Source organism: Chlamydomonas reinhardtii, chromosome 5 (genome assembly GCF_000002595.2).
Source record: "Chlamydomonas reinhardtii strain CC-503 cw92 mt+ chromosome 5, whole genome shotgun sequence".
Taxonomy (NCBI): domain Eukaryota; kingdom Viridiplantae; phylum Chlorophyta; class Chlorophyceae; order Chlamydomonadales; family Chlamydomonadaceae; genus Chlamydomonas; species Chlamydomonas reinhardtii.
In genome coordinates, this window is record NC_057008.1 from 2,924,869 (window position 1) to 2,941,691 (window position 16,823).

General features: G+C 63.5%; 3 protein-coding genes across 3 annotated transcripts in view; 1 reads left to right on the plus strand and 2 right to left on the minus strand.

Annotated features, from left to right (window-relative positions):
• Window positions 1–15: 15 nt before the first annotated feature.
• Window positions 16–5,514, minus strand: CHLRE_05g238200v5 (uncharacterized protein). The gene is made up of 11 exons (XM_043062306.1): window positions 5,364–5,514; window positions 5,193–5,265; window positions 5,022–5,086; window positions 4,505–4,586; window positions 3,862–3,944; window positions 3,353–3,461; window positions 2,408–2,508; window positions 2,049–2,117; window positions 1,469–1,542; window positions 1,198–1,277; window positions 16–816 (listed from the first exon to the last, which is right to left on the minus strand). Exons 1-11 carry the CDS (start codon window positions 5,472–5,474, stop codon window positions 662–664), a joined length of 1,002 nt encoding a protein of 333 aa, XP_042924870.1. The 5' UTR covers window positions 5,475–5,514; the 3' UTR covers window positions 16–661.
• A 2,677-nt stretch (window positions 5,515–8,191) lies between these two features.
• Window positions 8,192–11,381, plus strand: CHLRE_05g238250v5 (uncharacterized protein). Its single transcript, XM_043062307.1, has 3 exons — window positions 8,192–9,151; window positions 9,274–9,396; window positions 9,672–11,381. Exons 1-3 carry the CDS (start codon window positions 8,471–8,473, stop codon window positions 10,440–10,442), a joined length of 1,575 nt encoding a protein of 524 aa, XP_042924871.1. The 5' UTR covers window positions 8,192–8,470; the 3' UTR covers window positions 10,443–11,381.
• A 1,042-nt stretch (window positions 11,382–12,423) lies between these two features.
• CHLRE_05g238260v5 (uncharacterized protein) overlaps window positions 12,424–16,823 on the minus strand; it is a 12,168-nt gene continuing 7,768 nt past the window's right edge. Inside the window, exons 14-20 of the mRNA XM_043062308.1 lie at window positions 16,376–16,405; window positions 15,853–15,999; window positions 15,371–15,459; window positions 14,547–14,673; window positions 14,035–14,147; window positions 13,420–13,505; window positions 12,424–13,033 (exon numbers count right to left, since the gene is read on the minus strand). Coding sequence (XP_042924872.1) covers window positions 12,963–13,033; window positions 13,420–13,505; window positions 14,035–14,147; window positions 14,547–14,673; window positions 15,371–15,459; window positions 15,853–15,999; window positions 16,376–16,405 — 663 coding nt within the window. The 3' untranslated portion in view covers window positions 12,424–12,962. The remainder of the gene's footprint in view (window positions 13,034–13,419; window positions 13,506–14,034; window positions 14,148–14,546; window positions 14,674–15,370; window positions 15,460–15,852; window positions 16,000–16,375; window positions 16,406–16,823) is intronic.

Consider the following 16,823-nt stretch of genomic DNA (forward strand, 5'->3'; position numbering starts at 1 on the left):
GCAGCCGTTGCACTGACACGGGGACATGCCTTTCGCAGCAAACATTGTCTAGTTGGCCCTGGTTGGCCTGCCCCGACGCGCCGTCATGCGTTTTTTCGTGTTTTACAAAGCGCGTGAACTGGCTCATCCTTTCGGTGAGCAGCTCATACACATGCGCGCGCCGAGGGCAGCAGTGCTCCGCCCTATGCCTTGCCGTTTCAGGCCGCAGCAACAGCAGGTCTCCAAGGCAACATGCACAGACACACACACACACACGTCCGCAATCTCCGCATGTACAACAAATACATACATACAGGTCCCCAGCCCACACGGGGGCACGCAACCCCGTCAGGAATGCGCACACGAGGTTGTACGAAGACATACACACCAATCCGGTGCACCCAGTTACACCCCACAAGCCCAGCAACGGCCACACAACGAAGAGCCCTGAAGAGCGCGGGCCAGATCCCAACCCCATCCGGTCATTACCGTATCACCTCCCTGGTCCCGGTCACCACCATCATAACCGCCGCGGCTTGGACAGCTGTTAACGTCAAGTCAGCAACCCCGCAAGACAAGCTCTTTCTCCAGACCAACCAGCATGAATGACCGCCAGTCCAACCTAACTCAGATCGTCAGACCTCCATAACGAGCTTACAATCAGATCCTTATACTTATATAATTAGATCTTGCCCTCCAGCATGTCAGCGACGTGGTTGTAGAAAGCCGCGAAGTCGCGGTCGTGGTCGGCCATGGCTCGGCGCACGGTGGGGATGTGCTCGGTGGGAACCATGTTGAGGACGGCAGCGTGGCCGATGGCGGCGTGCTCGGCCTCGCCTGCACGAGTGAGGGGGGAGAGAGGGCGAGGAGTGGCGGCGGAGGAGCAGGGAGGCGTGTTGGGTCGCAAGAGGTGGGTGGGGGCGCAGCAGGGTGCCGTGTTGGTACGGCACATGCCAGTAGCCAATAGTTACACCTTGCGCATGTACACGGTCGGGTCACACGCACACACACGCACACATGCACTGGGGTGGCGGCGAGCCTCTCCCGCCACCCCACTTATCGCTGATCGCTCGCCCGCCTCCTTCCCCTGCACGCAGCATCAGCTCCCCACTCCCAGTCTCACACCGGCCTTCCGGCCCCTTTAGCTCCTCCCCTCCCCGCTTGTCCCCACCCACCCACCCACCCCATCCTCCCTCCCTCCCTCCCTCGCTCTCTCACCCTCGGCGTGCACCTCCAGGAAGATCCAGTCGATCTTCTTGCCCAGGCCTGAGAAGATGCGCGAGTCCAGCTGGCGGAAGCTGAGGGGACAGGAGGGGGGGAGGGGGAGGGAGAGTTCGAATGGATGGACACACCTGCTTGGCGACACACACACACACACGCTCACACCATTGCTTTCCTGACACCACCCACCACCACCACCACCACCACCGTCTGCCAATATAGCTGATCAAGGGTGTATCCCCCAAAACACACACACACACACGCTCACCTGTCCAGCATCCAGGTCTTCTCGTAGTCAGCCAGGTACTCAATGGCCAGGTTGTAGCCCAGCGCGTACGAGGCCTGGTGGGGGGGGGGGGGGGGAGGGGGGAGAGGAGGCGGGGAAGGGCAGGGGCGGAGTGGGGGAGAGGACAGGACAGCGGGTAAGGGGCCCCAAGGGCGTTCGGTGGGTGTGGGCGGCGCATGCACGCCACGCTGCAGCGCCCCGCCGCGCTGATACAGACCCGGCAAGCCACCTTGCATGCGCCGTGCCCCTTTCTCCCCAACCACAACCCAGGGCTGCCTTCCCCTTCCCCTTCCCCCAGCGCGCGCCGCCCCCAGCCCCGCCCCTTGCGCGCTGTGCCGCCTCTCCACACCATAGCAGCGCCCTTTCCCTGCGCAGCCTCCACCGCCCACCACCGCAACATCACAACACCCCTTGTTTGCCGGCCTCTCCCTTCCCACCCTTTGCTCCTTGCCTCTCCCTGCCTCCCCACCCGCCCCTTCTTCCCCCGCCTCGCCCCTTCCTCCCTCCCTGGCCTTCTCCCATCCAGCCCCTTCCCGCCTGCTGCTCCTCCTGCTCCCCCCACCTGCTCCAGGGGCTGCGCGGACTGGCCGCCGGCGGAGCTGATGTCGCGCATCATCTGCTGGAACAGGGTCTGTTTGGGGTTTGGGGGTGGGGCGTGGGGTTGGTGGGGGAGGGGGCGGCGGCTGAGGATGGATGATAGGGGGAAAAGGGAATTCCGAGGGGAAGTGCATGGGTGTCAAGGTGAGGGGGCTACACATCCCCGTCTACTAAAAACACACGCACCCACCCACCCATACACACATTCCATCCCTCCCACACACGCGCACCCACCCACCCACACACGCACTCACAGCCACACACACACACACACACACGCACTCACAGCCACACACACCGCCATAGCCTCAGCCACACCCGCACCTGCGCGGCGGTGGGCGCGGGCGAGTCCGCAATCAGCTGCGCCAGGTCATAGCCGAACAGGCTGGCGAAGAAGTCCGAGAACAGCTCGCGGTGGGTCTTGACTGTTGGTAGGGGAGGGGGAGGCGGTGGAGGGGGAGGTGGGAGGGGGATGCGGGAGGGAGGTCGGGGATGAGTGGAGGGGGATGTGGGAGGTAGGAATGGGGAGGAGAGGGGGTGGAGAGGAACGGAGAGGAGAGGAGGTGTGGTCTGGTGGTGGTGGGTTGACATTGCGGGAGGATGGGAATGAGTGGATGTATCGATTGCCGTTGTAAATTGGTGTGGTGTTTGGTGTTGTGGCAGGGGGTTGAGGGTTGTTGGGGTTGTATGTCGCGCCCCTGGAACGGCGCTACGGCCACAGGTCGGCCGTGCTCCTGCCTTAAATGAGGCTCGGCGATGTCAGCTGCATAAGGCCGCGGCACAGCACTGACTGCGGCTGTGCCGAGCTGAGTGTCAGCTCGTGCATTGCCGCCCCACTCCCCCCAACCCCCTTAGGCCTCGACCCCACGCGCTCTGTGGGCTGGTTCTGGGTCTTGGTTTCTTTGGGATTGGAATAAGCAACCCCAACCCCCGCCCCTACACCTCGCCCCAAACCCCCGCCCCTACGCCTCGCACCGGCCCCTGCATCGTGTATCACAGACCCGCCCGCTGCTGCTGCTGCCCATGCAAATGCCGCGCCGCTGCCCCCACACCCACCACACCGACTACCCAAACCGCGTCCGTCACCACCCTAACCCATCCCCGCATCCACCCCCATCCCATTCCCTCCAACCCTCCAACCCTCCCTCTCCCATTCCCTCCGTGCTCCGCTAGTTGAGCTTGGTTTGTTTCAGTTTGGCCTGGTAGTTACAAAACCCACCCCCCATCCCCTCCAACCCACCCTCTCCCCCCACCCTTCACATGACTCACGCTGCGGCTGGCCGTTGTGCATGCCGTACTCGCCCGCCAGCGGCTGGATCAGGTTCTTGAGCGCCAGGTCACGGCGCACGTAGTCAGACACGCCAATGGTGCGCTGGACCTGTAAGTGTGTGTGGGTGTGTGTGGGTGTGTGTGGGTGGAGGGGGGGGCAGAGCACCGAGTGGGGCGTGCGCGTCAGTGCCAAGCGTCAGGATGGGAGGAAGTGAGTGTGTGTGTGTGGAAGGCGTGTTGCCGTTAGGCGCATCAGGAACGGAGCTTTTCCCCCCGCCCCGGCCCGCCCACTAACCCTGGAAGGCTGCCACCAACGTTCCCTGCTCTCCCTGTCCTCCCTGCCCCGCTGTTCCACTCCCTATCATCCCTGTCCCGCTTGCCTCCTTCCCCTGCTCCTACCCTTCCCCGACGCCGCCCCCACGCCCCCACACCCTCTTTCTACCCTCAGTCCCTCCCTCCCCACCCCCACACCAAACCTGCTCCCCGCCCCAACCCCTTCAGCCACCCACCATGAGCAGGCAGTGGGTGAAGGCGGGGTTGAAGGACTCCAGGTTGAAGCACAGCTCGTTGAACACTGGGCGCAGCACAGACTCTGCGTGTGGGGGGGGAGGGCAGGGGTGCTGTGGGTGGTGTGCGGTGTGGTGTGGTGTGGGTGGTGGTGGTGAGGAGGAGCGGGGTGAGGTGGTGGTGGTGGGGGTGGATGAGAGGAGGGAACAGGGCAAGGCAACTAGGCCACACGAGGCGGAAGGAGCACGCCCGAGAGCGCTTACGCACGCACAAGCAGCCCGCCAGAGCATGCGGAGCCATGAGGTGTGGCACGGGTGCAAGCAGCAGCACAGCACAAGACGCCCGATGCCTATCCATGCCCATGCGGGTATGGCGCCATGGACACGTGCGCCTCCCGGCTGTGCCTCATCCCGACCTTGGGCACGGCAAGGCCCGCCTCCCCCAACCCCTCCACCACACACAACCCCCTCACAAGCCGTTCCTCCCCCGGTCCTTGTGTCTCCGGTTTCCTACTGGGAGCGCTGGAAATCATCACCCCCACCCCACCCCACCCCCACCCCCACGCCAACACACACTACACACACACACAAACACACACACACGCACAAACACACGCGCTCCCACGCCCCCACATGGGTTGCTCACCCCAGCGGTCGGCGGGCAGGGCGCGCAGGGCGTCGTTGAAGCGGCGCAGGGCGGCGATGGAGGCGCCCTGGTCCAGCTCGGCCTGGCAGGAGGCGGGAGAGGGGGCAGAGGGGAGGGGGGAGACAAGGGGTGAGAGGAGAGAGGGGAGGGATGAGGAGGAGAGGTGGGAGGGACGAGGAGGAGGTGGAGAGGGGAGGGGAAGGAGGAGAGGGAGGAGTGGGGGGGGAGGGAGGGGCGCAGAGGCTGGAGGCTGTGGAGAGGTTGTGGAAGGATGTGGGGTCAGGGCGTGCTGCAAGTATGATGCGTGGACCCATGTCAGGAGCTGAGTTGTAACGAAAACGGGCAGCCAGGAGATAGAGATACGGCATGGAGCTGGGCAGCTACATAGGCGCGGAGGAGCAAAGCAGGCTGGCGACCACTTTTGGGGGGGGGGGGCTGGGGCAGCCCACTACAGCGGCAGTATGCCGCAGCTGTCGTGGCTGCGCGTTGACGCGAGGCGCTTGTCTTGCTCGCTCACCTCCAGGGCCTCGACCTGCTCCTTGTTAATCAGAGTAGGCAGACCCGAGCGCTGGCTGTCGGGGCCTGCGAGCAGGCGGTCGCGAGCAGCCAAGCATGCCAGTGCTGAGGCGACTGCAAAGGTTCCGGAAAACGCGCGGCAGGAGGACCCAACAAGCCCAATTTCCCTTACCAGGAGTGTGGATGGTGCCATGCCAAGACTCCTTGGCGGGAGCGGCCACATTGCTCACAACCAGGTTACGGCGCTGCAGCCCCAAGAAACATGGCGTCGGCACATAGTCAGTCTCGCGTCCGCTTGCATGCATGGCGAGCACTTTGGGCAATTCATCGATAATTGGCCCACCTTGCTCGACGAGCGGACGCCAGCGCGCACCACAGCGGGCACGGCAGTCTTGGTCGACGCCGAGCGGGCGACGACGCCGGCAACGGGCTTGCTGGACAGAGCGAAGGCCATTGTTCTGGAGTGAGAATGTATTGTAAAGGGCAAACAAGGTTAAACAACTTCTCTGGGTCTCGAACCCAGAAGTGCACAGTTCTGGCCATGAAACGCCTGCATCAAGGACGGGGCCCATTGCGAGCCGGCCGCTTCGCTCGGCATGCAAAGACTGCTGCATTACATCTGTAAATTAGCAGTATCCAAGCTCCAGCTGCGAGCGTGCGCAAAGTACTAGTCATTAGGGTTTCGGCCCACTTTTGAGCTTCCTTGCGGGAATGCATTCGGCTACTGCTCCTGATCATGAACAGGACATATGTGGGCTAGGACATTTCACCGAGGGTATGCGTCTCGAAGCTAAAGTTTGAAACATGGCATTCCCCCGAACCCCCGCCGGTCGCCGGAGCTGGAGGAACCGCCTGGGTATGCGTGTCTTGCGCGGAGCAGTGCTAACGCTAGGCAATGCGAGGGGCGTGGCACTATGGGGCGGGGGCTGTGCCAGGCTTGAGGGACTGGGCTGTGGTACCAGCGTGCCGCAGACCCGTGGCGCACACCTCCTGCAGGGTCGCCACGGGTCGCCGCGTGCATTATAGGATTCTTGGGTGCTGCCCGCCTAAGAGGTGTGATTGATCTCTGTCGCTGCGGATGCTCGCGAGGGACCAACCCGCATGGCAGGGAGGCGGGGCGGGGGAGGGCGCTGGATGCGCCACGCGGCGCCGGGTCATCAGGCACCGTGCCTCGCTTGCTGCTCGCGCCTGCCCCGGCGTGGGGACTACCAATTCGATCTTGGTCGACCCGCCCGCCAGTCCAGGCAACTCCTATAGCTCGTGGACCAGAGGGCCACCTCTGTGGTGAACTGAAAGACCAGCGTATGGAAGCGAGTGAGACTCGTAGCCAGGGACCAAGGGGTTGTCACAACGGGTTGGGACATGCACGCACGCTGAAAGGGGGTGAGTCCTGTGCCACAGGAGCGGTTTCGCAGATGTAAAGGCGCTGGTGCTGGCGGTCGATGGACTTGAGGACTGGCAGAGCTTGGGTACTCAGAAACTGCAACGCACCTCTGCATGTGCGCCAGCTGTATCCCACCCCCACCCCCACCACCCACACCGCCACGTCCACCGCCGCCCCCACCCCCACCCCCACGCCCACCGCAACCCCCACCACACTGGCACTAGCACCCCCACACCGCCCTCGTCACCAGGTCGTGGAGCTGGGCGGGCCCACCCTGTGCCTTCCCCTTCCTTCTCCTTCGTAAGCACTCTTTTAGAAAAGAACCTGTTCGCGGCGGCGTAGCCCGAGGGGCGAGGGCAACCTGCCCGGCGCGGCCGCCCGGCTGCAGGGCTACTGGGCTGCTGGCACGTGGCGCCCAGCCCGACGACAATGGCGTGCCGACGTGCCGTGCCGTGAGTGCAAGGCCCACGCGCGCTTCTGCGAGGTCCACTGCCTGCTGCGCGCGGCGCTGGAGCACAGCTGCTCGGGCCTGGGCGTGACGCAGGCGGGCTGGCGGGACCAGCTGCGTGCAGGGGCTGCGGAGCAGGGGCCTGGCCACGCCGCCGCAGGTGGAGCTGCTGCTGGAGCTTGGGCGCTGGCTGGTGGTGAAGAAGGAGTGGCGGTGGGCGAGGCGGCTGGTGAGCGGTTGCTGAGGGGTTGATGGGACGGTGGCGAGGGTGGTGAGCAACGCGGGGTGATTCGCGCGGTAGGTTTGCCAGCAGTGCGCTCTAGCCGTCTAGGTGCTCGTTGAGCCGCTCTAGGCCAGACTTCATCGTTGGGGCATGCGAGCTCTGATGTTGTGTTTATGCATTACTTTGTGTGTTGCATTGGCGTGTGCAGTGGTCAAGCGAAGGGGGGAAGCGAAGGAGGCGCGATGCAGGGATGGACGGATACGGCGGGGTCACGGCGGGGCAGGTTACGGGCAGGTGCACGGCTGGCTGGCGGTGATTGCAATACAACTAGACACGGCTGGATCGCTAGCCGCTAGATGGCTGGAGGCGAGGACCAACACAGGCATGGCATACTGCAAGGCCCACTGCGATTCTGAGGGCACTTCCCTACAGACGTTAAGTGACACCCGGTGACACGGTGTGACGGTGGCCGTGTGTGGGGGACAAGCCTGTTTACCAGCAGGGATCGCTTACGGTACATCCCTTTGCCAATCAGCAAGCTCCCCCGCTGTAGCGTTTTGAGCCCGTATTACTGCGCTGGTAATTTGAGGGCCGCGGCTGGCTGCTCGGGCGACGCATCCGCGCAACCGCATCCTGACATTCGTGTGGCGGGTTACAGTCCTCACCCTGGGAGGAACCCAGCTTGTCCAGGTAAACCACCGCAGCTATCTTTCCAGGCACTGCAGGTACTCCGCCTCCTCGTTACCAGCCGTGCTCTTAGGAAACGATGAGCGCTTTTAGGCAAATGTCCATCAAGTTTGCACCCGCCGCCAACCGCCAACCCTGTGCACCCACGCCCGAACCCTGGTTTTCGTTGCAAGCGCATGCTCTGAGTAACCACAATGATGCCTGGTGCAAGTTTGTGCTTTTTGGCCGGGGCTTAACTGCCGTGCCTCGCGCGCATCTTTTCCTGCCTCGTGCGCGTTAAAGAAGCGCACACAAGAATGTCACGCGAGTTATGGGAGTCAGCCTCGCAGGCAGGCCGGGAATAAAGCGCGTCTCTACGACGGCAGACGGCCGGCAGACGGGCAGGGAGCTTAAAATGCCACTTCGCGCTAGCATACCGGTATATTGTCTGTACTCCCTAAGCAACCTGGTATCCATCAGCTCGCTAGGCGAAGACAGTCAGCGCTGTCGCCCGGGGCCCATCGAGCTGATTGAAGGTGCCCCGCGTGTCCTCAAGGACCGACTCGCCCTGATCTCGCTCATAACTAGAGTAGGATTTGCACAGTCAATAGACATATACTTCTGTGACACAAAACGATTGTTGGTCAGCCTAAACTCAGCGAGCCAGCAGCTACTTCTTCTTTGAGTGTGACGCCTCCTGTTTCCGGCCTGACTCCCCTTTCAGCCGCTATGGACGTGGATGGCCTGGACCTGGCGGCCCTTCTGGCTGAAGGGCCAGACTCGGGAGTCGGCCCGTCGCTTCTGGACGATGAACTGTTTTCCGAGGATCTGATGCAGTTCTTGGAAACGATAGAGGGCCAGCCGACTTCAACGCAGTGCCACCAGAAGCTAGCCGCACAGCAACAGCAGCAGCCGGTGCCGGCGCCTGCCCCAGCTCCTGCTCCCGCGGTGCCCATTCCTGTTGCGACCTCCTCGCCCGCGGTCGCGATGTCGCCCACTGCGTCGACCTCGTCCGGCTGCTCTTCGGGCGTCGTGGCTGCACCTGCGCCCATTCCTACACCAGTAGCGCCAGCAGCTGCGGCCGTGGCCCTGGCTGCGCTGCAACAGGCGCAAATGCAGCAATTGCAGCCGGCCTGCGCTGCCATGCTGCCGCGCCTGGTCACCACAACAGCAGCGCAGCAGATGTGGACTGCTATGCTTCAAGCAGCGTGCACAGTTACGCCGGCACTGGCTGCCGCTCACGCACCTGCTGCGGCCTCGGTCGATGACGCTAAGGCGCGCGCCCAGCCCGCTGGGACGAGCCGACAAGGAAGCCGCGAGGACTCCGGCGACTCCTCCGACACCGACCAAGATGATGATATGGTGGACTCCAAGGGCAAGTCCGTGGGCAACAAGCGCAAGGCACCCGAGGTGAGCGCGCTCTCGAGAAAAGCGGTTGCCTTTTCCTTTCACAAGCATGGCCTGACAGACTCGCGTTCCCCCCACAAACCACCGCTAACCCATGTGATCGCTTGTTTTTGTTTGATATGTAGGTGGACTGGCGGCAAATCGAGGACCCGGCGGAGAGGCGCCGGCAACGGCGACTGGCGAAGAACCGTGTTACCGCGGCGCGGTCCCGCGAGCGCAAGAAGGCCGCCTGGAGCGAGCTTGAGGAGGTGAGGATAGCGAAGGGCGTCGGGTATCGATTCAGGGTGCTTTGGCGTTGGAGGTTGCCCGTTTAGGCGGGGGTCACGGCTTGATGGCTAGCCGTGTCCGGTCCACCCGACGACCCTTTCAATCTCTCGAGCGCCCCCACCAGTACTCAACTTGCACAGCGCTTGGGCCTGAACGTTTCAGCGCCACCGCACCTTTCCACCTACACCAGTCACCTTCACGCTGACACGCCTCCCGTCCTCCCTTGCCCTTGCCCCTCCGCCATCCTCCCCTGCAGCGCCTGAAGGGCATCGAGACCGAGAATGCGCAGCTCCGCGCCATGCTGGAGACCTTCGCGCGCGAGAACACCGCCCTCAAGGCGCAGCTGCTCACCGTGGCAGCAGCCGGCGGCGTGCCAGGCCTGAACCACGGCCAGGCGGGCAAGACCATGGACCCTGCTAGCGTCCTCCCAGTATTTATAGCTATCATGCTGGTGGTCTCTGCCCTCCTGCCTGGTGACAAGGCCTGCGCGCTGCTCGGCTCGCTGCTGCCGCTGGCGCTGATCGCCTCGATGATGGGCGCCGCCGGCTCGGGCGCTAACGCCAACGGCGGCGCCGCCTTCGACTGCCTGTTCCGCCTAATGCACAGCCTCAGCACGCTGCTATCCAAGAGCAGTAGAACGCTGCAGCGCAGCCTAAAGCGCATGCTACTGGCTCGACAGCGTTATCTGGGCGCCAAAGGCATGGCCAAGCTCGGCACCGCCGGCGCGCGGCTCTTCGACCAGCTCCTGACGACCCCTTCGCCAACGTCGCCGAGTGCCGCTGAGGACCCCGGGATAGCGCCTGGGTCTCCTTCGGACTCGGACGGCCGCAACAACGCCGACATGGATGTTGACGTGGCCACCGTGCTTGCCGCAGAGCCGGCCGAGCAGGCGCCGCCAACCGCCACCTGCGCCGCTGCCGTATTGGGCGCTAAGCCCACGGCGGAGGCGCCGGTGGTGGCGATGGCGGGGGCCCTGCAGGCGGGCTGCGGAGGCGTGGTGGTGGTGAAGCAGGAGCCGGTGTGCTAAGATGCTGCGTGCTAGGCGTGGTGCCACGTGGCTGTGTGGCTTGGTTGCGCCGGCGCGCGCTGGTGGCCATGGATGGCGCCGCGAGCGTTTGTTATGCAGCGCGGTGTGATGTGTTGCGGCGAGGCAGGCGATGTCGGAGGTGCGGGGCGGTCGGTGTGGTGCGGGAGTCTGGAGGGCGCGAGTCGAGGGTGTGGCGCGTGCAGTGGCGTGGCGTGTGCGAGTGTGGAGCTAGAGGGGGCGGTGTGCGAGGAGGGTGTGCGTGAACACGCACCCCGAGGTTGACTGCATGTGTAGATTGTGTGGTCTGTTGGTCAGCGACGGGTCCCTGAGCGGTCTGACTTGCTCCAAGTCTGGTCGCCTGGACTGTTCCTGGACCAGCTGGACATGTACAATGTGTGAACGTGTTTGTGTTTGGTGCATGCGTTTTGGTCTGTGCTGTGGTCTGCAGCCTGCATAGTCACATGGCCGCGTATTTAGGCCGCTTGCAGAGCTGGGCCTTGGGGCTTACAAGTGTCGCCCAGGAGTTGACTGAGCGTACTCTCTTAATTGCCAGTAGGCAGTTTTTATGATGGTCAGTGCTGAAATGAAAAGGCAAGGATAACGGGGGTGCCAGAACCAGACGCTTTGAGATACTAGCGTTGCACCTGACGTTGCTGAGTTGGGGCCGTGGCGGGGTGCGGCAACAATGGCGGACAAACAATGTGCATGGGCGCCACTCGCCCTGGACTGGAGAGGGCAGAACTTGTGAGCGGGCTTCTTCGCGGCCCGCCGCAAGAAAGATGAAGTTGGAAAATGGAAATGCCTGTGATGGGATTGTTGCAGGTAGTGTTTGGTACCAAGCGGCGGAGCAGGGATTCATGATGGTGGGCTAGGGCACCTGTGGCACGTGCATGTGGCTCATGAGGTCGAGCTTCAGAGGTGTAAAGAAGGCGAGCCGGAAATTCTGTCAATGCCTCGGTGCAAGGGAGGGTCGTGGGCGGGGCAGCATTAGCCAGGTGAACAGTCGTAGTGCAGCGTGCGAAGCAGGCTGGTGAGCATGAGGGGGGCAGTGGGACCAGCACCACGCTGCAGCCAAAGACATCGTTGGGCACATCACCGCCGGACTGAGCAGCTGCAGCGGCCTCGTCAAGCACAGCTCAGGGGGCATAGGCCTTGGCATAGGCTGGGGCCTGGGGATGTCGTGGCTCGACTGCTTCCTCACAGCAGCTTGGGCAGTTGGGGGCTGCTGACCGTGAACATTCCCAGCTGCTGGGGTCTGGGCGTTGGCTGAACCCTACGGGACTCCACCAACCTGCCTGAACACTGTCCCATCGCACACACTACCACTCATAGCCTACTACCCGCCTTGCCTCCTGATGCCTTCCCGGCACAGCGGCACCAGGGCATGTCGACACAACCTGCCAGCTACCGTCGGTACAGTAACAGCGCGCGAACGACGCACCAATGCCTTGTCCCTTCTTGCTACGCATTTATGTGGGCACGGGTGGGAGCCACACACATCGGGACTACGCTTTCCTGCCCCTTGCCATGTTCCATCACGAGCACCAGGGCATGTCCGGCACTGCCCTGCACAGCAATCGGTCTAATTGTCAAGTGCCAACCTGCCCGTTTTACGCATTTCAGTGGCCCGTTGCCACCGTGACTGCCCAAGTGGCCGTCTGTTGCAAGCGGCTGAGGAAGTGGTGCTGAGGCTGGCGCCTGATGCCCCGGACGCGTCGTCTGCGGCTGCTGCGGTGACGGCGGATTGGCGGAGTCGACTGCTGCTGCTGGCGCCGCCACCGCCGCAGGAGCCGCCGCTGCTGCAGCCACACCAGCGCCGCCACGCCGCAGCGGCCCCCGCCGCCACCGGCGTGCTCGTATAAGCCGTACGGCCGTACCGTAGGTCGGAGGTGGCGGCGGCGCCCAGCATGCGGCGGCCGCGGTGCGGGAAGCGGCCGCCGCCGGGACGCAGCACGTCAGGAAACTCGCAGGCTCAAGGGTCGGCGTTCCAGAGTTACAAAAGTCGCCTGTGCAAGAGGCGCGTCGCTTCCGTTGTCCATTGCCCATCACTCGATTTGCTGCGACCCATCTTTTCCTGCACTCGTGCCTCACTGCAAACACGCCCGCCTCCGTGGTGGACTACCGGTAGGGGCAGCCACCCAAGTCGCTGGCGGAATCAGTATGCATGCCATGATGACACCCTGCCTCACGCGCACCTGCTTCGTTGTACCCCACGCCGGCCCCGCAGCTATGTACACGTCCCCCTCTCAGGCTCCCCCTCAGCCCGACTCCCAACGCGACCCCGGACTGACGGAAAGCACGAATAATGTGTACAAATCAAACATCGGCGACCCATCAACATGTAGATACAGATCACATACTTGCGTGGCAATGACAGCCGTTCCACGAAGCCGTTAAACCGGCGGTCAAAAGTCGTTGTCGACGGTCCAAGTGCAAGGGGTATCTATGCGACGTCGCGGCTCATTCACTCATGTCAATCCTTGATGATGTCACCCTTGATCATGTCAATCCTTGATTATGTCAATACTTGATCATTACGTATGCGTCGTCCTCATCGCCCGGCGCGCACAGCTCTATGAACGACACGGAGCCTGCGGCCACGGAGTGAGGAGTGTGTGTGTGTGTGTGTGTGTGTGTGTGTGTGTGTGTGCGTGTGTGTGTGTGTGTGTGTGTGTGTGTGTGTGTGTGTGTGTGTGTGTATATATGTGCGTGTGTGGGGGGGTTGGGTGGGGTGGGGTGGGAGGGTGTTAGCATAAGGAAAGGAAGCGGTGCGACAAGGGCGACGTGTGCGGGCTGCTGTGAGGAAAAGCAAGGCAGGGCAGGGAAACCCTGCCCCTCACGTGTCTCCCCCCCTCTCCCTACTTCCCCTCTCCCCGTCCCCCTCCGTTCAGTTTGGCTGCAACCCCTTATCATTGGGCCCAGGCACACAGCCCGCCTTCCCACTCTCCCCCCTCCCCCTTCACACACGCACACCCACCCAGTGACCGCATGTCCAGCTGCATGAGGGGGTTGGCGGGCTCCAGCCGCCGAGCCGCCAACAAGTCCGCAGCCGCCTCGTCGTACCTGCCGCGTAAAGAGGGGGGAGGCGGGAGGGGAGGCGGCGAGGGTGGGGGGGCGGGCAAGGTGGGGGGAGCGGAGGAGGGGGTTGTAAATACCGGCCCAAACTAGACCAAACTAAGCTAAAAGGGGGAGGAGGGGAAGGCGGGAGGGGGAACAGGCAGGGGAAGCAGGGGTGCGAGGCACGGGGAGGCAGAAAGGGCCACAGGCAGGGTGCAGGAGTGAGGAGTGAGGGAGAGGGGTATGGTGTCAGTGTGAGGGTTGATTGCCACAGGCTGCACCCTCCGCCCGCCCTCCGGCCCCCTTGCTGCCCCCTCTCCGCCTCCCTGCTGCCCTCCCTCCCTAAACCTCCCACCCTAACCCTCCCTCCCCAGCCATCCCTCCCTAACCCTCCCTCCCTAAACCTCCCACCCTAACCCTGCCTCCCTAACCCTGCCTCCCTAACCCTGCCGCCCTAACCCCCTCTGCCTAACCCTCCCTCCCTAAACCTGCCTCCCTAACCCTGCCTCCCTAACCCTGCCTCCCTGACCCTTACCGCTTGAGGCACTTGAGCGCCAGCCCTCGCCGCAGCAGCGCTCGCGCGTTCCGCGGCTGCAGCTTGAGCACCGCGTTGAAGTGGGTCAGCGCGGCGGCGGCGTCACCCGCAACCTGCAGGGGAGGGAGGGGAGTTACATTCATGATTAGGGGAGGGGAGCGTGTGTGTTTGGGGGTGGGAATGAGGGCACGGTGGGGGACTGGGGGTGGGATGGAATGGTGGATTATAAAAACCGAACCCAGGGTGCGACGGCTGCGCTGCGAGCTGTCGGGGGATACAAGAGGGGAGGTGGTGGAGGTCGGGTGGGGGCTGTAGGTACCAGCCCAAAGTACACCGAACCCAATGTAATAGAGCGAGGAGGAGAGGGAAACCCTAGAACAACCCTAGGACAACCCCACCCACCCACCCACCCACCCACCCACCCACCCACCCACCCACCCACCCACCCACCCACCCACCCACCCACCCACCCACCCACCCACCCACCCAATGGCCCCCACCCCTACCCTCACCTGGCACGCCTTGGCCAGCTCGTGTAGGAACACGGGGTGTCCGGGCATGAGGCCGGCGGCGCGACGGAAGGCCGACACGGCCTCAGAGGCGGCGCCGCAGCGGGCGCGGGCACAGCCCAGCTGGTACCTGCGGGTGGTGTGTGGGGTGGGGTTACAATCTGAACCAATCTCGTAAGAAACAGTCGCGCTGCAAGGAGAAAATGCAGCCGCATATGCGAGCTATTGTAGGGGTGTGGGGGTGTGTGTGGGGTGTGGGGTGGTGAGGAGGAGGTGAGGAGGTGGGAGGATCGGGGTGTGGTTGCTTCGCAGGTTTGTAGTGCTGATGTCGAGAGGGGGTGGGTGGTTGGGAGTGGGTGTGGTGTGCGGGTGAAGATGTGGGTTACGTGGGGTGTGGGTTCTGTGGCGGTCCTATGGAGTAGCGCGGTAGAGGTATGGCCCTTCCCACCGTGCCCCTGCACCAACCGCCCCCCCTCCAGCTAGTTTGGTTTGGTTTGGTTTAGTTTGGGCTGGCATTTACAGCCCCCCCCCCGCCCATTGACAACGAGTTCGTATGCAGTCTTCAGTGCATGCTGTACCGCTTTTCCAACCATCTTTGCAACCCAACCCTCCTCACCACAGCGTCCTGTTTCGTTGGGCCCAAGGACCCCACTACCACCACCACCACCACCACCACCACCACCACCACCACCACCACCACCACCACCACCACCACCACCACCACCACCACCACCACCACCACCACCACCACCACCACCACCACCACCACCACCACCACCACCACCACCACCGCCACCACCACCACCACCGCCCCCACCCCTCCTCACCACAGTGCCGGACTGAGGTCGGGTGTGCCGCTGCCGCTGGACATGAACTTGCGGCTCTCCCACAGAGGGCCCTCGCCGCGCAGCGTGCCCTGCGTGGCCGGGTGGGTGGAGTGGAGTGGGTGGCGTGGAGCGGGTGTGGTGGCTTTGGAGAGGGTGGGTGTGGAGAGGGTGTGGAGTGGTGGGTGTGGAGGAGTGGATGTGGATTGGGTGGTGTGGAGGAGTGGGAGTGGAGGAGGAAACTCAAACAGATAAGCAGAACCCGGAGCCTGCCCCGCTGGGGTGGCGCGAACCACGCCACGCAGGCATAATTGATGACAGCAAGGACCTTCGACGTTGTTCGACGGTTGCCAATCGCCCCCGTCCACTTCCACACACATACGCACACACCGCCTTCCCATGGGCCTTGACACACGCCCCCACAGGCCCCCACACGCCCTCGCCGACGCCCCCGCCACCCCACACACGCATCCCCTCGCCCCCACCTTGCACACCTCCGCCGCCCGCTGCAGGTCCTCTGCCGCGGCGCGCACGTCGCCCGCCGCGAAGGCCAGCTGCGCGCCGCCGCGGCCGAACAGCAGCAGCGCCGAGTGCGGCAGCGCCTCCAGCGCCGTGGTCAGGTCGTCGATGGCCTGTGAGGGGTGTGAAGATGTGTGTGTGTGTGTGTGTGTGTGTGTGTGTGTGTTTGAGGGGGTTATAAACACCAGCGGGGGTTTGTAAGCCCCAAACCAAGCCATATGTAGCGGAGCACAAGCATAGGCGACCGATGCAATCGGACAAACGCAAGCGATGATAGGGGGGACACGGTGAGGGAGGGACGGGGTGTTTGTGTGTTGGAATTGTGCGTGTGATGGGTAGCCGATTCTTGCCACATCGACGCTAACCCCCATCAACCTCACTCCCACCATACACACAGGTTGTACTGAGTATCTTGATCACGAGGAGGCAAGCATGGAAAACGTACTTACACACGAACACCCACACCCACACGCACACACAAACACGCACCTCGGGGTAGTTGCCCATGTCCAGGTGACACTGCGGGCGGGCGGGCGGGGGGGGGCGGAGGGGTGGGAGAGAAGGGGGGGTAGGTCAGGGGTTGCAAAGATTGGTACAGAGAAGTGTGCGAAGTAGATGGGGGGTTTTGCCGTTCGTGTATACCACAAAAGGGGGAGCGTGAACAGACATGAAGGTGCGTGGGTAGGTGGGCCTGGTGAGCAACTTGGCACGTGGCGGCAGCCGGCACCCTTCCCTTGCGCCTTCCGTCACACGCACACACAGATTCACATGGATCCCCTGCCCCCCCACCTCAACTCACGTCCTTTTTTGCATGGACGGCTGCCCCACTTCAACCCTCTCCACCCACCAACCCACTGCTGCCCTCTCCACCCCACCCCTCCACCCACCTTCTCCACCCACCCTCTCCACCCCTCCCCTCCACCCACCTTCTCCACCC